A 19,966-nucleotide genomic window follows, 5' to 3' on the forward strand; every position below is an offset into this window, starting at 1 on the left:
TTGGGATTCGAACCAACGACCCGAGTACTGCCAGATGGAAGTGCTAACCACTAAGCCACTGTGCCACCCAAACTGAAAGTCAGGGGAATCAAACATTTTACAAGTGTCCCCAGAACAAAAGGAGGGAGGAAATCTTCCAAAGGGATCATCTGTCCTGGGGACACATGTCTAAGAGGGGAATTCCCTTCACTTTGGGAGATTTCCTCCAATGTCCTGCTGCTTCTCTGGAATAGGAACAGCAAAAATAAAGTACCCGGTGGAGGTCTAACCCATTCCTACTCTATCCAAAACTAAAAATGTTTTGGCTATACATACACTATATATGTTATTTCAAGAAGGTGAAGTTTTCATGCAAATTTATTTACAAATATATTTTATTGTCTTGTTACAATTGTCTCCTACCAGACATGACCTGAATGCTATCGAAGTCAACCAAACATCTTCAGACAGGTTCATCCTCATCGGACTATCTGATGTTCCGTACCTCCAAGTGATATATTTCCTTCTGTTCCTTCTGATGTACATAATCACTTTGTCAGGAAATCTTCTACTGATCATTGTGGTGAGGATCAATCGAAAGCTACAGACCCCCATGTTCTTCTTCCTGAGTAACCTCTCCATTATCGACATCTTGTACTCGTCTTCCATCGTTCCCAAACTTCTCATAAACACTCTGGCCAGAGATAAAAGTATCTCCTTGTTGGGATGTGCATTACAGATGTTCTTCGCTATAGCTTTAGGGGCAACGGAGTGTATTATACTAGCCGTCATGGCGTATGACAGGTATGTTGCCATCTGTAGACCATTGCACTACAGCACCATCATGAACAAGACATTGTGTGCCAGTTTAGTAGCAGGATCATGGGGAATTTGCCTCCTAAACTCTGGTGTGCATGTTGTCCTCACCTTCCAACTCCCCTTTTGCAAGTCCCACCACGTCAACCACTTCTTCTGTGAGATGCCGCCTTTTTTTCGAATGTCTTGCCGAGATACTCGTTTCAATGAGATGCTGATGTATATTCTAGCAGGTATCTGTCAGGAATGGACTTGCCAATAATGGTGGGACTCACCTGCCTTGTGGGCTGCAGTACCAGGGCTGGCCAGCGGGTGCTCTCAGCAATCAGTGACTCACCCCTGCAGTCAGCCAAACACCTGAAGCTGATTGCAGGGGTTGTATTTAAGGAATGGCCAGACTCACAGTCAGGGCCTTGGGTCTCCAGGTATGACAGCGGGCACTGGGTCATCAGGCATTGGATCGTCTGGCTCGACAGCGGGCATCGGGTCACCAGGCATGACAGCGGGCACTGGGTTATAAGGCATTGGATCGTCTGGCTCGACAGCGGGCATCGAGCCCCCAGGCGGAGCGGCAGGCACCAGGCCCCCAGGCGGAGGGGCAGGCACCGGGCCCCCAGGCGGGACAGCAGGCACCGGGCCCCCAGGCGGAGCGGCAGGCACCGGGCCCCCTGGTGGAGCGGCGGGCACCGGGCCCCCAGGTGGAGCGGCAGGCAGGCACCGGGCCACCAGGTGGAGCAGCGATGAACTGATCCATCCTAATGATCCTATCATGCCAGGCAACTCGGTGCCCACTGTCGAGCCAGATGACCTGATGCCTGGTGACCCGATGCCCGCTGTCGAGCCAGACGATCCAATGCCTGATGACCCAGTGCCCACTGTCATGCCTGGTGACCCGATGCCCGCTGTCGAGCCAGACGATCCAATGCCTGATGACCCAGTGCCCGCTGTCATACCTGGTGACCCAAGGCCCTGACTGTGAGTCTGGCCATTCCTTAAATACAACCCCTGCAATCAGCTTAAGGTGTTTGGGTGACTGCAGGGGTGAGTCTCTGATTGCTGAGAGCACCCGCTGGCCAGCCCTGGTACTGCAGCCCACAAGGCAAGTGAGTCCCACCATTATTGGCAAGTCCATTCCTGACAGTATCTTAGTCATGTGCTCTTTCTGCTTGACTCTAATTTTGTACATCCACATCATCTCCACCATCTTGAAGATCCGTTCCTCCGATGGAAGACAAAAAGCTTTCTCCACATGTGCCTCTCACCTGACCGTGGTGAGTCTCTACTATGGGACCATCATGTTTATGTATATGAGACCCCGTTCTACTTATTCTGCAGAAATTGACAAAACTGTGTCCATTTTCTATACGGCAGTGACACCCATGTTGAACCCCATCATCTATAGTATGAGGAACAAGGATGTCAAAGAGACAATAAAACAAACCAGAGAAATAAAGATTTCTAGTGAAAGAGGCTGATTGGAGACAATGCATTTTATCATTTTCTTTTATTTGCAAAGGGGTTTCAAAAAGTATATAAGGAGAATGTAGTATATATATTGTATACAGGTACTGTACATAGGATGTATGGCATAGAAGGCCAGTCAGTTACACTACTGGCGCAATAATGCATTATATTGCAGTATATACAATGATCAGTGTAAATAACAATATATAATCAATACTGTACACAGGGGTGGACTGACAACTCATGGGGCCCCCGGGCAATAGGAGATCATGGGGCCCCTGTGTCCTTGCCCAAACTCAAAAAAGCCTATGAAAAAGGTACCAGGGGCATCTCATGGGGCCCCCTACTGACCCCAGGCCGAGTTCCAAATGGTCAGTCTGCCCCTGACTGTACATAAGTTACATACATTTACAGTGCTATTGCAACATGTTTCATCTGGCAAGAGGAAAACCTCAGAGATGTCTACGACCAAATGGAGAGGGGATGCCACTGTCATGTCACAGCGATTGGATTGGGACTAGGTCATACTGCCACAGGGAGAATGTCATGTGGTAGCATGGCTTGACATATATTTAAAAATGTATGCAACAAAATTCTCTCATTTACATTTAATGTTAAAATAAATGTTTCAGTCTTATGTGTTGACAAGGTGGATTGAGTGCTGCTGAATTTTTTATTGTCCAGTTGCAACAATGGTATATTAAAAAAAAAAAGTGGGAGAACTGTAGATTGTATAAGAATGACTAGACCTTGGTTGGTTCATTGATTGTCACTGTAGAGTGTTGGTCTTCAAACTTCAGCTTCAAGGGGTGGATGTGGCCCTTTGTTTGATATGAGCAATATTCTGCCAACTGACATCAACAATGGGGCACCATTTCCCCCACTGATACCAACAATGGGGCACCATTTCTCCCACTGATAACAACAATGGAGCACCATTTCTCCCACTGATAACAACAATGGAGCACCATTTCTCCCACTGATAACAACAATGGGGCACCATTTCTCCCACTGATAACAACAATGGGGCACCATTTCTCCCACTGATACTAACAATGGGGCACTATTCCTCCCACTAATACCAATGTTTGGGCACCATTTCTCCCACTGATACCAACAATGGGGCACTATTTCTCTCACTGATACCAACAATGGGGCACCATTTCTCCCACTGAAACCAACAATGGGGCACTATTTCTCCCACTAATACCAATGTTGGGGCACCATCTCACCCACTGAAACCAACAATGGGGCACCATTTCTCCCACTGATACCAACAATGGGGCACTATTTCTCCCACTGATACCAACAATGGGGCACCATTTCTCCAACTGAAACCAACAATGGGGCACTATTCCTCCCACTAATACCAATGTTGGGGCACCATTTCTCCCACTGATACCAACAATGGGGCACTATTTCTCCCACTGATACCAACGATGGGGCACCATTTCTCCCACTGATACCAACAATGGGGCACTATTTCTCCCACTAATACCAACAATGGGGCACTATTCCTCCCACTAATACCAATGTTGGGGCACCATTTCTCCCACTGATACCAACAATGGGGAACTATTCCTCCCACTAATACCAATGTTGGGGCACCATTTCTCCCACTGATACTAACAATGGGGCACTATGCCTCCCACTAATACCAATGTTGGGGCACCATTTCTCCCACTGATATGAACAATGGGATACTATTTCTCCTACTGATACCAACAATGGGGTTCCATTTCTCTCACTAAGACCAACAATGGGGCACTATTCCTCCCACTAATATCAATGTTGGGGCACCATTTCTCCCACTGATACCAACAATGGAGAACTATTCCTCCCACTAATACCAAATGTGGTGATATTTACTCCCACTGATGCCAGGAAAATTTCCACTCCCACTTGCCAAAGTCCGGCCCCCCTAAAGCCTGAAGGACAATAAACTGGTCATTGGCTTAGAACGTTTAGAGACCCCTGCTGTAGAGGATAATTAAAAACAAAGTTCTGCTCTTGTGGCTAGGAAAGCTGCAGTGGAGTTCCCCATTACTTACCATGTGCTAATGTAGGTGCTGACTCCTTTAACTCTGTTTCCCACAATCCCCTGGGCTCCTTCAAACCCCTGAGCTCCTGGACACACCCTTGGGATATAAATTGCTTTCCTTCTAACTCTCAGGTTCTCAGAGAGACCACCCTATCATGAGGCATCAGTGACTGGGCACGTGAGCTGTCACCAAGTTCCTGATCATCCACTAATAATCCTGGCATGCGGTCATCTAGATTGAAGCAGAATAGCACCCAGGTTCCTGGGATGACCCAGTCGCTACATAAAGAACTGTTCCAGCGGTATCTGGAGTGCTGAGCCTGAAGTAGGGTGGTCCCATGGATGCAGCCATTTACCTGTGCATCCAGAGAAGAGACTCTTCCAGCCATTGTCCTGTGGAGCTGGTCCTGGAATCCCTCCAGCTGCCCACTTGGACTAACAGAAACATTCGGCCTCCCTGGGAGACATGGGTTGTCCCAAGGGAAGTACAACTAGCCATATGTACTGCACTGCTTATTGCATAGTGATTCTTCTTTGCAATTTATTCCACTGAATGTCCCATTGACTGTTGTATAGTGTTCTGTGCCTAATGTGTACCATGTGACCATTCTGCTCTGTTGGCATTTTCAATTTATTCTGCATCTTTTTAGTATACGTCAGGTTAAACCTACCCTGTGTGCAGGATGTAGTGTGGTGGTGCAGCGGCAGTAACCACCAAGAGACCTGATAGTATACTGCAAGGTGATACTACAGACATACAGTAGCACAGACTTCGCTATCTGGCAGTGTGCATGTAAAATAATAAAAATAAGACAGAGATACCTTCGTCAACAGACTTCAGATACCCACAGAAGCTTTGTGCAGCAGGAAGTAAACTATTAGAACATATCTGTACTTGCCTAATAGTCCCCGCTTCTGGTCTGGATGAAATACAATACAGAAACGTACAACAGTTGCTCCTTCATGGAAGATCATATGGTCCAAATTTGTCTGCCCTTCTTCGGAAACTTCCTTTATAAGAATATCATAATTTCTGACCCAGCTAGCAGGGATAGAAAGTATATGTTCATCCCCCAAACAGGTAGTGCCTGTCTGTAACCAATAACGATTACAGACACAAAAAAAAGAGCAGCTCCCTACACCAATAAAAGGAAAAAAAAAAGCAATAAAATCAATAAAAAGAATTAAAATGCAGGATGACATAAAAAGTCAACTCTAATTACATTACTAGATGTCTACAGTTTAGCTGCAAAACACATTAAAACTAATAATAAAAATATAAGGTTTCATTTGATATGAATACTGCAAATTATTATATTTTATATAAAGAAATATTAAGAAGAATACACAAGCACACATTCACAAAAGACCAGAAGCCGTCCATCTGGGAGAAGCTAAAATTAAATAAAACAATTTCCAGTCTCCAGGCCAAGCTGAGGGACCAAAATGCATTTGGTACAGCATATATATATGTAAAAAAAAGCACTTTTGATACTCCTGGTGTCTCTGCCTCCAAAACAAAGTCACCCGTCTTTTCCCAGCAAAATGATAATTTGATGAATGTTGAAAGATTTTGTGAAGGTTAAGGAAAATATTTGAAAATAATGAAAATAATCAAAGCCAAATATGTGATTTTTATCTGCTTCTGCCTAGCCCGCTAAGGCACAAAATTATATATTTTAAAAAAATATACATCATATATTAATATAAGAATTTTGTTTCATCTGGTCTTATTTAATAAAAAAGATTTTTTGATATTGCCAAAAGATCCAGCACAGGTATAAAGCATGTTTTCTTTGTGCATGGTCAAATCAGATCATATTTGCAACCCTTCGGTAAACTCTTAGATTGTAAGCTCCCAGGATCAGGGCCCTCCTATCCCTCTTGTATTGAACTGTATTGTTGCTGTATTGTCTCCTGTTATATCGTAAAGCGCTGAGCAAACTGTTGGCGCTATATAAATCCTGTATAATAATAATAATATAAATCCTGTATAATAATAATAATAACATCTGGATTCCCATTCAGAAAAGTAAGGTCCTATTACCATTTGGATGAGGCTGCAAACTCATGCCACACAGGTGGGAACTGCTCAGCACTTTCCCCATTCACCCGAAGGCAGGGGCGGACTGACCATTTGAAAACTCGGGCCCGGGGTAAGTAGAGGGCCCCATGAGATGCCCCTGGTACCTTTTTCATAGGCTTTTTTGAGTTTGGGCAAGGACACAGTGGCCCCATGATCCCCTATTGCCCATGAGTTGTCAGTCCAACCCTGCCCGGAGGTCTAGACAGGTGTCAGTTATGGCCATCAGTCTAACAAGGTCGGATGCCTAAACTCTATGCACTCTACACTCACCGGCCACTTTATTAGGTACGCCTGTTTAATTGTTTGGTAGCACAAACTGCTAATCTGTCAACCACATGGTAGCAACTCAATGAATTTAGGCATCTAGACGTGGTGAACACAATTTGCTGAAGTTCAAACCGAGCATCAGAATGGGGAAAAAAGTGGATTTCAGTGACTTTGAAGGTGGCATGGTTGTTGGTGCCAGACTGGCTGATCTGAGTATTTTAAAAACTGCTGATCTGCTGGGATTTTCATGCACAACCATCTCTAGGATTTACAGAGAATGGTCTGAAAAATAGAAACTATCCAGTTGTGTGGACGAAAATGCCTTGTTGATGTCCGAGGTCAGAGGAGAATGGGCAGACTGGTTCGAGGTGATAGAAAGGCAACAGTAAGTCATGTCAATGTGAACCAAAATCTCTGAGGAATGTTTCCAACGCCTTATTTCATGAACAATTAAGACAGTTCTGAGGGCAAAAGGGGGTCCAGCCCGGTACTAGCGAGGTGCATCTAATAAAGTGGCCAGTGAATGTATATGCTTCACAGGTGTCAAACTGGTGGCCCTCCAGCTGTTGCCAAACTACAAGTCCCATGAGGCATTGCAAGATTAACAGTTACAAGCATGACTCCCAAAGATAGAGGTATGATGAGACTTGCAGTTTCGCAAAAGCTGGAGGGCTGCCAGTTTTAGTTACATAGTTAGTCTGGCTGAAAAAAAGACAAAAGTCCATCCAGTTCAACCATTAAAAAAAAAAAAAAAAAAAAATGTTTGACACCCCTGTGCTAGATCCAGGGATATTGAATAAGATTGCAGCCAATGCCTTTAATGTTTTTGCATTATACAGTGAGGAAAATAAGTATTTGAACACCCTGCGATTTTTTTTCTAAGTTCTCCCACTTAGAAATCATGGAGGGGTCTGAAATTCACATTGTAGGTGCATTCCCGCTCTGAGAGACAGAATTTAAAAAAAAATTCAGGAAATCACATTGTATGATTTTTAAAGAATGTATTTGTCTTGCACTGCTGAACAGAAGTATTTGAACACCTGAGAAACAGCAAGAATTCTGGCTCTCAAAGACCTGTTACTGTGCCTTTAAAAAGTCCACCTCTACTCCACTCATTAATCTAACTTAGTAGCACCTGTCTGAGCTCTTTAAAGACACCTGTCCACCCCACAGTCAGTCAGACGCCAACTACTACCATGGGCAAGACCAAAGAGCTGTCAAAAGACACCAGAGACAAGATTGTGGACCTCCACAAGGCTAGAAAGGGCTACGGGGCAATTGCCAAGCAGCTTGGTGAAAATAGATCAACTGTTGGAGCAATTGTTAGAAAATGGAAGAGGCTAAAGACGACTGTCACTCTCCCTCGGACTGGGGCTCCATGCAAGATCTCACCTCGTGGGGTATCACTGATGATAAGAAAGGTGAGGAATCAGCCCAGAACTACAAGGGAGGAGCTGGTCAATGACATGAAGAGAGCTGGGACCACAGTTTCAAAGGTCATTGTCGGTAGAACACTACGCCGTCATGGTTTCAAATCATGCATTGCACGGAAGGTTCCCCTGCTCAAGTCATCACATGTCCAGGCCCGTCTGAAGTTTACCAATGACCATCTGGATGATCCAGAGGAGGCATGGGAGAAAGTCATGTGGTCAGATGAGACCAAAGTAGAACGTTGTGTTTGGAGGAAAAAGAAGGATGAGTTGCATCCCAAGAACACCATCCCTACTGTGAAACCCACAATTTCTACTTAGCCACTACGTTGGCTTTTACACTGTAGGGAATCGCTGGCTGAAAAGAAAGATACTGGGATGAGGCCTGTAGCTGCAGGTATCATCCCGGTATAACCACTGAAATTCCATAACGCCATAACACCATATTATGTCCTACGAATAGCAAGTGGAGCTCTCTGTCAAATTTGTATTTCTGTCTGTGTCCCCAGATTGAGGAAGTTCACCACTCTGTTTTTCTTGATGACTATTGTCACCCACTGTGAAAGTCCACCGAAACAAAAAGGTAGGGGGAAATATTACAATAGGGTCATGTGTCCTGGGGACACATATCTAAGAGGGGATTTCCCTTCACTTTAGGAGAATTCCTCCAATGTCTTGTAGCTTCCCTGGGACAGTAAGTGATGGGAAACATTCCCAATTCTACACAAACAGCAAAGACAACTAACCGGTGGAGGTCTAACCCTTTCCTACTCTATCCATAACTAAAAATGTTTTGGCTAGTCATACACTTTATATTATTTCAAGAAAGTAACGTTTTCCTACATATTTATTTACAAATATATTTTATTGACTTGTTACAAATGTCTCCTACCAGGCATGATCTAAATGTAATGGAAAAAGTCAATCAAACATCAGAAGGGTTCATCCTCCTTGGATTATCTAATGCCCCATACCTCCAAGTGATCTATTTCCTTCTGTTCCTTCTGATGTACATGATTACTTTGTCAGGAAATCTTCTACTGATCATTGTGGTGAGGGTCAATCCAAAGCTACAGACCCCCATGTACTTCTTCCTGAGTAACCTCTCCATTATCGACATCTTTTTCTCGTCCTCCATCGTTCCCAAACTTCTCATAAACACTCTGGCCAGAGATAAAAGTATCTCCTTGTTGGCATGTGCTTTACAAATGTACTTCAGTTTATCTTTGGGAGCAACGGAGTGTATTATACTAGCCGTCATGGCGTATGACAGGTTTGCTGCCATCTGTAGACCATTGCACTACAACACCATCATGAACAAGACATTGTGTGCCGGTTTAGCAGCAGGATCATGGGGAATTTGCTTCCTAAACTCTGCCATGCACGTCGCCCTCACTTTCAAACTCCCCTACTGCAAGTCCCACCATGTCAACCACTTCTTCTGTGAGATGCCACCTTTTTTTCGAATGTCTTGCCGAAACACCTGGTTCAATGAGATGCTGATGTATGTTGGAGCAGGTATCATCGTCATGTGTTCTTTCTGCTTGACTCTAATTTCATACATCCACATCATCTCCACCATCTTGAAGATCCGTTCCTCCGATGGAAGACACAAAGCTTTCTCCACATGTGCTTCTCACCTGACCGTGGTGAGTCTCTACTATGGTACCCTCATGTTTATGTATCTGAGACCCCGTTCTATTTATTCCGCAGAAATAGACAAAACTGTGTCCATTTTCTATACGGCAGTGACACCGATGTTGAACCCCATCATCTATAGCATAAGGAACAAGGATGTCAAAGACACAGTAAAAAGAAAAATAAACAAGAAATAATGATCTCTAATGTAAGAGGCTAATTTGAGACACTGCATTTTATAATTTTCAATATTTGCAAGCAAAAGGGGTTCAAAAAGTACATAAATACTTCCAGTCTGGGCCATTTCTGGCACTTTTTCTTCACGTGTGACAATCAGTTTTTTTTGGTTAGAAAATTACTTAGAACCCCTAAACATTATATTTTTTTTAAAGCAGAGGCCCTAGAGAATAAATTAGTGGGTTTTGACATTTTTTATGTCACATGGTATTTGTGCAGCGGTTTTTCAAACACAATTTTATGGGAAAAACACTCTTTTTAAAATTTTATTGCAAAAAAACACAATACAAGACCCATTTTATGTAAAAGATGATGTTACACAGTAAATAGATACCAAACATGTCACACTTTAACATTGCGCATGCCCGTGCCATAGCCACAAACGATGTAAATTTTACTATCCATAGGAGATGTTTTAAAAGCCTTTACAGGTGACCACTTTAGATGTATAGAGGAGGTCTAGTGCTAGAATTACTGCCCATGATCTGACATTCACGGCGATATTTCGCATATGTGGGTCGATTGGTGTTTGCATGTGTGCAGGACTGATGAGCGCATTTGCCTTTGAGTGCGAGCACGGGAGGATGGGGGGCGCTTTACATTTTTATTATTATTATTAATATTATTAATATTATTATTAATCATAATAATATTATTATGATTAATAATAATAATTTATTTTCCATTTTTATACTATTTCTTTTTTTTATCATTGTTATTGCTGTCACAAGGAATGTAAACATCCTTGTGACAGCAATAGACATCTGCCAGGTAATCTTTAGGGAAAGATCTGGGGTCCCTCCCCTGCACTTAAAAGCATTCAAAAACACCAAGATCGGTGTTTCTGAATGATTTTATTTTATTAAAAATGGCGCTGTTTACTTCCAAGTAACCCATGATGTCAGGTCATCTCAACGGAGAGTTGATCAAAGCTGATCCTGGCTTTGTTCGGCTGTCAGGCCAGCTGGTGGATGTGCCAGCTGGTCTCTTGGGTCTCTTGGTGGGACGGGAGAGTCCGAGAGAGCGGTGGAGGGTCAACCGCCTGCTCTAAAACATGGTGCCGAGGTGATGCCTGCAGCAGCAGGTATCGTTCCAGTATCAAAACCTTTTCTTTCACCCTTCACCCCAAAACCTAATACCCTTCCTTTACTTCAAAATATTCCAAATACGATTCAAAAATATCATTCAAAAATATTCACCAAATGTCCCAAATAAAGTTCAAAAATTAAAGTCCAAAAGTAATCCACCCAATGTCCACACTATTCGATCTTCCAAACATGATAAGATGTCCAATTTGTTATTCCAAATCCAAGATACAAAAGCGTTTCCAACATTCCAGGATCCCTTGAGAAGAAGTCGTCAGTGCATGACGTCAAGACGCATAACCGGAAGGAGCAACGAGGCCATCTTTGTTGTGGGACTTTGTCTGTATGAACTGATGGAACAGGATGGACGTGTTTTCAATGTAAGCAGTTAATAAAACCTGTGTTTTTACTTGTACACTCCACTAAATCTTGTCTTCTCTGCCCTATGAGGAGCGGGGAAGACTGCATTGGATTGATCCACAAGGGGAAAGGTGTATAGTACCCTGGAATGTTGGAAATACTTTTGTATCCTGGAATGTTGGAAACGCTTTTGTATCCAAGATACAAAAGCGTTTCCAACATTCCAGGATACAAACGTATTTCCAACATTCCAGGGTACTATACACCTTTCCCCTTGTGGATCAATCCAATGCAGTCTTCCCCGCTCCTCATAGGGCAGAGAAGACAAGATTTAGTGGAGTGTACAAGTAAAAACACAGGTTTTATTAACTGCTTACACTGAAAACACGTCCATCCTGTTCCATCAGTGCACACAGACAAAGTCCCACAACAAAGATGGCCGCGTTGCTCCTTCCGGTTATGCGTCTTGACGTCACAACACTGACGCGTTTCGTCACTTCCGACTTCTTCTCAAGGGATCCTGGAACGTTGGAAACACTTTTGTATCTTGGATTTGGAATAACAAATTGGACATCTTATCACGTTTGGAAGATCGAATAGTGTGGACATTGAGTGGATTACTTTTGGACTTTAATTTTTGAACTTTATTTGGGACATTTGGTGAATATTTTTGAATGATATTTTTGAATTGTATTTGGAATATTTTGAAGTAAAGGAAGGGTATTAGGTTTTGGGGTGAAGGGTGAAAGAAAAGGTTTTGATATTTGCACTTTCAAGGGTGAAAGATTTACTTTTCTTGGGAGATATACAGGGATTTTAGTTGAAATCGTTCCAGTATAACCACCGAACGTCCAGCGAAGTACCGATACATCACTGGATGGGAAGTGGTTAAGAAGAATGTAATATATAATATATATAGTATACAGTATGGGTACATAAAGTACAGGTATATAGAGAAGGACGTAGGGCATTGAAGGCCAGTCAGTTCCACTCCTAATGCATTGGGGGTTATTTACTAAAACTGTAGAGTGCAAAATCTGGTGCAACTTTGCATAGAAACCAATCAGCTTCCAGGTTGTATTGCCAAAGCTTAACTGAACAAACTGAAGGTAGAAGCTGATTGGCTACCATGCACAGCATGCATCCTGATTCTGAGTGCCCCATATTTAATAAATCTCCCTCATTGTATTGTATATACACACTCGCACTCAGGTGCTCAGAGGGACCATACCTGATGAGACAGCAGTAACTGGCCCCAGGCACCTGGTCCTCCACTATTAGTCCTCATACACAATCAACGTTTTTACAGCGGCTGTTTTTCACTTTTGCCATTTTTTTCTACATTTTTTCTGAATGATTTAATTCTTTAAAATGGTGCAGTTTACTTCCGAGTAACCAGTGATGTCTTCTGGTTTACTGTAATGGAGAGTTGATCAAAGCTGATCCTGGCTTTGTTCGGCTGTCCCGAATGTTATCCCCAGCTCCCAGGAAACTCCCCAGCATGTTATCCTATGTGTCCCTGCACACATAGGCTGAACTCAGCATTTTTTGGCAGGTGTGTTTTTTGGCTGGAAAAAAATCCCCAGAACTAGTGGGTTTCTAGATTAGTTTTTTACTTGTAAAAACACTCTAATACTGAAAAACGTGGTAAAAGAGGCAAAAAGTGGTAATCCATGGCAAACCGGCATTTTTGGGCTTTTTCTGAGCAAAAAAAGTTTTTTTTGTAAAAAAAAAATGCAAACGCGGCAAAATGCGCCTAATGCAAAAACGCTAAAAAACTTGCATTTTTAACATGACTTTACACAGATAACTCTACCAGCGCTTTTAAAATGCCCAGCATGCATGGAGCCTCAGACCTGGTATGTGGGTCCCAGGCTGGGTCATAACATGCAGCTTTCTGGATGCAAAAATGCTAAAAATGCAAAAAAACTTTTGTTTTTACGTGACTTTTCACAGCTAACGCTACCAGGGCTATTAAAACTCCCAGTGTGCATGGAGCCTAAAATCTGGTATGTGGGTCCCAGGCTGGGTCATAACATGCACCTTTCTGGAAAGATCTAGTCATTGCATAGAGCACTGTTCCACCTGTGTCTGTTCCATCCGAGGCTACTTAATTGCTAAATCTTGGCATACCTTGCTCTGAAATATCCTCAGTGCAGCTGAAGAGGGGGATTTACCTGGGGTTCGAGGACATCCCCCGAGGGGACCTCAGTGCTCCTTAACAGAGTCCATTGCTATCGTTGATCCATTTTTGTATAGTTTTGTTGCTAAGATGTTTGTCCTCAAATTTGCAGTTCCCTGGGCATCCCAAATACCCCTAGACCCCATCCAAGTTGTTAACCCCTTAATAAAAACATCTAAAAACCAGCTCAAGAACTGTATACTGACTTCGCAAGTGTGGAAAATGCCTGTTGCCTGTCCATGTAGAGCTTAGGGCAGCGGTTCTCAACCTGTGGGTCGCGACCCCTTTGGGGGTCGAACAACCCTTTCACAGGGGTCTCCTAAGACCATCGGAAAACACATATTTCCGATGGTCTTAGGAACCGAGACACCGCTCCGCTATCAGTCTCCAGGCGGGTCCGCCCACATGCAGCTACGTCCACATTTCCCTGGACTGCGATGTGTGCGCGGGATGACATGCCGCCCCTGTCATCTGGCCACATCCCCGGGATCACTCAACAGCTCCGTCTCCTCGCCAGTGATTGGCCGCCGAAACTGTAGCTCAGGAGAGGCACACAGGCGGCCAATCACCGGTGAGGAGGTGGAGCTTGGAGAGGAGGAGCCGAGCAGCAGCGCGAAGAGCAAAGAAGATCGAGCGAGGGAGCGGCCGGAGAAGGAAGACAGCTGACAGGTAAGTGTCTGTAGCGTGCAGATGGTGCTGCTGCAGCCAGGTATGCTGGCTGTAGATGGGAGAGGGAGGGAGCGAGCCCAGGCTGGAGCATGAGTCAACAAGGTAAGTATCATTGGTGTCAGTGGGAGGAATAGTGCCCCATCATTGGTGTCATTAATACCAATGATGGGGCACTATTCCTCCCACTGACACCAATGATGGGGCACTATTTCCCCCCCCCCCCACTGACACCAACGATGGGGCACTATCCCCCCCCACTGACACCAATGATGGGGCACAATTCCCCCCCACACTAGTATCAATGATGGGGCACTATTCCCCCCCCCCCATTGACACCAATGATGGGGCACTATTCCTCCCACACTGACACCAATGATGGGGCACTATTCCCCCCCATTGACACCAATGATGGGGCACTATTCCTCCCACACTGACACCAATGATGGGGCACTATTCCTCTCACTGACACCAATGATGGGGCACTATTCCTCCCACACTGACACCAATGATGGGGCACTATTCCCCCCCCATTGACACCAATGATGGGGTACTATTCCTCCCACACTGACACCAATGATGGGGCACTATTCCTCCCACTGACATCAGTGATGTGGCACTATTCCTCCCACTGCAAAATTACAGTTATGAAGTAGCAACGAAAATAATTTTATGGTTGGGTGTCACCACAACATGAAGAACTGTATTAAAGGGTCGCGGCATTAGGAAGGTTGAGAACCACTGGCTTAGGGGGACCAAAAATAATCCAGAGGTCCTCAAGAAGTTAGTGCTACACTGTACTTACCTAATAGCCAATAAACACTACATTGGATGATACTGGGTTGTCGGTTCTTTTCTTTTTCTATTCCGGACCTTGATTCAACAGGGTGGCTTTACATATGTTTGCAAACAAAAACCTCTGTTGTTAACTCAAGTTGATAAAATAGTTTTTTTTTATGCTGACTAGCTGTTGAGTGTACCAAGGGGATATTTTTGCATTGTATTGAACTGATTACTGGATCTAGGACAAGGAGTTCAGACAATAAACTGTAAGATTCACTATCTTCTACCTCTTTCTTGTTCTATGGAAAACAAATAAAAAAAAAATTTAGCTGGAGTTTCACAACCCAAAAACAGTTAAAATTAAATTTGTATAAGAAAAATTAAAGTTTAGACTAAAAAACAGTTTTCTTGCAACACTTAGCAGACAGTGAAGAATATTCACAAAGGACCAATTCAACTGGGAAGCGAAGAACACAACATGGGAGCCGAGGGACCAAATGTGTGTTATATAAGTGAGTATCATTACCTCATTCTAATTGCCCTGTGCCCAACGAAATGCATCTATCCCCTTCATGTTGTAAAGTTTAAAACAATTTGAAAAATACTGGAAAATGCTCTGATAGTCATGGAAATAAGGATAATAAAGAAGCAAAATATTTGATTAAAGCCGATCAATGTTCTCCAACATTTCACCTTTACCAATGGTCAACAGTTATTTGAACACTCCTACCTAAAGAGGTGAGAAAAAAATCCAGATACTGACTTTAAATAACTTTCTCAATACAGATGACAACTTTCTAACTGCATTGTTTTTCAGTTGGAAATAAAGATGGCAAAAAGGTATTATCATTATTAATATAGTCATATTTTCAAGAAATAATGTTTTTCTACGTGGTTGAAAGGGAAAATGCAGAATTGTAAAAATTTTTGTTACATAGTTTCATAGTCTGGGTGAAAAAAAGACAAAAGTCCATCCAGTTCAACCATTAACCTCCTCGGCGGTATGATTCTTTCAGATTTTTTGTGCTGAAAGCGGTACCATTTTTTTGCATGGAAATATGTAGTTTTTTATTGTAGGCTGTAATTTTTAGGAATAACTCACTGAAATCTGTCTGAACAAGAGTCTATTAAACATCCCGGATATGATAAAATTTGAAACACGAAATCATATATTATAATTTAATAAATAATCATAAAAAATAATAATATAATAATAATACATTTAATTCAATAATATAATCAAACCAAAAACACTGAAATTTGAAATACAGGGGCAAGTTCACAGATCGCTGAGCAAAGTCGCAAAATCGTTTTCAGTGTCTGATGACGAATTTCCCCCACGAATCATTATCGCTCAATTCTGCAAGTGGTTCTGATTTACTATCGCTGTTCTAAAACCGCTTTTGACGTAAAGGGACGCTTTTTGGACGCCATGGACTTTTCTAAGTTTCCAGGCAGAAAGAACATTCAAAATGCGGGCAGGGCGCAGGACAAAGCACTCGGGACAAAATGTATGTGAAATGCATTGAAACAGCAATGACAGCAAAAATTAAATTTTTTCAAAATTTCAAATTTCCCGCTGGTTCCGGCGCCCGTATGTCCCGACGTCACAGGGACCGGAACACGGAAGCCGGATGCCGGCATCGGCCGGAGGAGATGGCCGGGGACGCTGCAGGGGACACATCGCGGGAGCGAGGGACAAGGTAAGTGGTGCAGGGACTCCCTGAGCAACGCCGCATGGTAAGCCCGAGTGTAGCTCGGGGTTACCGCTCTTGGTATAGAAATTTTACCCCGAGCTACACTCGGGAATACCGCTAAGGAGGTTAAAAAAATTAAAAAAAAAAAAGTTATGATCCTACACCCACAGTTGATCCAGAGGAAGCAAAAAAAAAACCCCAGCAAAGCATGATCCAATTTGCTCCTGCAGGGAAAATTCCTTCCTGACTCTCCGAGAGGCAATCGAACATTCCCTTGATCAACTTTACCTATAAATGTTATATCCAGTTATATTCTGTGTATCCAAGAAAGAATCCAGGACTTTTTTAAAGCAATCCACTGAGCTGGCCAGAACCAACTCTTGAGGGAGTCTATTCCACATTTTCACAGCTCTCACTGTGAAGAAACCTTTCCGTATTTGGAGATTACATTTCTTTTCCTCCAGACGTAAAGAGCGCCCTCTTGTCCTCTGTGATGACCTCAGGGTGAATAGCTCTACACCGAATTCACTTGTATAGCCCAAATGTTTTTATTTAGTTTGAGGAAATTTATTTTCATTTCCTGTTCTGCAGACTCCACAGAAAACAGGAGACATTTTCTAGAAAGGTAGAGGAATTCTCTACTTAGAAAGCTGTCACTTGAACAGGGGTGAAACTGGAAGTATTCCCCTCTTTTCTTGTTCCGGAGACAAGGGTAAAATCCATTGGTAAAGTCCGAAGGTTTGGATTACAATTTGTAGAAAGTGAATGTAATAGGAAGGGTTCATCTACCAAGATAGCATTGAAAACTCAACAGAGGCAGCAGCATATCCTCAATGTGTAGCAGCACTATCCTCATTGGTTCAAATCCCAACCATGACACTACCTGCATGGAGTTTGCATGCTCTACTTGTGCCTGCGTGAGTTTCCTCCCACACTCCAAAGACATGCTGGTAGGTTCATTGACTCCTTTCTAAATTGCCCCTAGTATGTGTATGTATGAATGTGAGTTAGGGACCTTAGATTGTACACCCCTTGAGGGTTAGGGACCTTAGTGTCATGGTGAGAGGTTAGGCTCAGAGACCAGTAGCTATAGCAGCAGACCAACCAACAGGATAGGTAAACATGCAGGTAACCCTGGGAAATGATCTCACCTCAGGTGCGGGGGCTAAGCACTAACCGGTATTCACCAGAGCTCCTGATGGTGGAGATGGATTTTGCTGCGTGTTAGTACCAGGTCGCAGTTCTCAGGATCACCCCACAAGGAAGTGATCAAGCCGGGATCCAGTAGCAGATATGGCAGGTAGGGATCTAGCAGAAGCGTAGTCAGTAAACAAGCCAAGGGTCGGTAACAAGCGGTAGCAGGTTGGGATGAGGCAGAATCGTAGTCAAGGAACAAGCCAAAAGTCGGTAGCGAAGGTGTGGACGGCAGCAGGAAAGACAAAGCGAGATACTGGCTGGAGAAGGCACAATAATCTGGCAACCAGGAAGTGCAGAGACATGGAAGTTCATGGGAGGAGCAAGGAGTTCAAGGTTCATCAGAAAACAAGGCACAAGGCCGGATTCTCCAATAGATAAACAATAAACAAGCACACATTCACAAAAGACCAGAAGCCGTCCATCTGGGAGAAGCTAAAATTAAATAAAACAATTTGCAGTCTCCAGGCCAAGCTGAGGGACCAAAATGCATTTGTTACAGCATATATATATATGTAAAAAAAGCACTTTTGATACTCCTGGAGTCTCTGCCTCCAAAACAAAATCACCCGTCTTTGCCCAGTAGAATGATAATTTGATGAATGTTGAAAGATGTTGTGAAGGTTAAGGAAAATATTTGAAAATAATGAAAATAATCAAAGCCAAATATGTGATTTTTATCTGCTTCTGCCTAGCCCGGTAAGGCACAAAATGATATATTTTAAAAAATATAGATCATATATTAATATAAGAATTTTGTTTCATCTGGTCTTATTTAATAAAAAAGATTTTTTGATATTGCCAAAAGATCCAGCACAGGTATAAAGCATGTTTTCTTGTCAAATCAGGTCGCATTTGCAACCCTTTCGATCAACATCTGGATTCCCATTCAGAAAAGTCAGATCCTATCACCATTTGGATGAGGCTGCAGACTCATGCCACACAGATGGGGACTGCTCAGCACTTACCCCTTCTCACATTCACCCGAATGTCTAGACAGGTGTCAGTTCTGGCCGTCTAACAAGGTCGGATGCCTAAACTCTATGCACTCTACACTCACCGGCCACTTTATTAGGTAATTTTTTGGTAACACAAACTGCTAATCTGTCAACCACATTGTAGCAACTCAATGAATTTAGGCATCTAGATGCAGTGAACACAATTTGCTGAAGTTCAAACCGAGCATCAGAATGGTGAAAAAAGTGGATTTAAGTGATTTTGAACGTGGCATGGTTGTTGGTGCCAGACAGGTTGGTCTGAGTATTTTAAAAACTGCTGATCTACTGGGATTTTTATGCACAACCACCTCTAGGATTTACAGAGAATGGTCTGAAAAATAGAAACTATCCAGTTGTGTGGACGAAAATGCCTTGTTGATGTCCGAGGTCAGAGGAGAATGGGCAGACTGGTTCGAGATGATAGAAAGGCAACAGTAACTCATGTCAATGTGAACCAAAATCTCCGAGGAATGTTTCTAACTCCTTATTTCATGAACAATGAAGGCAGTTCTGAGGGCAAAAGGGGGTCCAGCCCAGTACTAGCGAGGTGTATCTAATAAAGTGGCCAGTGAATGTATATGCTTCACAGGTGTCAAACTGGTGGCCCTCCAGCTGTTGCCAAACTATAAGTCCTATGAGGCATTGCAAGATTGACAGTTACAAGCATGACTCCCAAAGATAGAGGTATGATGAGACTTGCAGTTTCGCAAAAGCTGGAGGGCTGCCAGTTTTAGTTACATAGTTAGTCTGGCTGAAAAAAGACAAAAGTCTATCCAGTTCAACCATTAAAAAAAAAAAAAAGTTTGACACCCCTGTGCTAGATCCAGGGATATTGAATAAGATTCCTTTAATGTTTTTGCATTATAACTGCATTGGATGGTTATTGAATAGTTAACAGAGCCAGGGGCGGACTGACAACTCATGGGGCCCCTGGGCAATAGGGGATCATGGGGCCCCTGTGTCCTTGCCCAAACTCAAAAAAGCCTATGAAAAAGGTACCAGGGGCATCTCATGGGGCCCCCTACTGACCCCGAGCCCTTGGG

At 43.2% G+C, this 19,966-nt stretch overlaps 1 protein-coding gene and 1 pseudogene across 1 annotated transcript; both read left to right on the forward strand.

Annotated features, from left to right (window-relative positions):
- The first annotated feature begins 349 nt into the window (after positions 1-349).
- On the forward strand, positions 350-2,270 carry LOC149443617 (olfactory receptor 5G9-like). The gene is made up of 2 exons (XM_089655479.1): positions 350-1,026; positions 1,934-2,270. Exons 1-2 carry the CDS (start codon positions 350-352, stop codon positions 2,268-2,270), a joined length of 1,014 nt encoding a protein of 337 aa, XP_089511605.1.
- Positions 2,271-8,994: 6,724 nt separating this feature from the next.
- Positions 8,995-9,941, forward strand: LOC149443618 (olfactory receptor 5G9-like; annotated as a pseudogene).
- Positions 9,942-19,966: the final 10,025 nt, after the last annotated feature.

The sequence above is a fragment of the Staurois parvus genome, unplaced genomic scaffold, assembly GCF_062004578.1.
Source record: "Staurois parvus isolate SC_StPar_1 unplaced genomic scaffold, SC_StPar_1.0 ptg000842l, whole genome shotgun sequence".
Taxonomy (NCBI): domain Eukaryota; kingdom Metazoa; phylum Chordata; class Amphibia; order Anura; family Ranidae; genus Staurois; species Staurois parvus.

Bases quoted from the DNA above. Each gene is read 5' to 3' on its own strand.
- LOC149443617 (XM_089655479.1), top strand. From the start codon at position 350: ATGCAAATTTATTTACAAATATATTTTATTGTCTTGTTACAATTGTCT. The intron at 1,027-1,933 runs AGGTATCTGTCA...GTCCATTCCTGA, and splicing joins ATGCTGATGTATATTCTAGC to CAGTATCTTAGTCATGTGCT.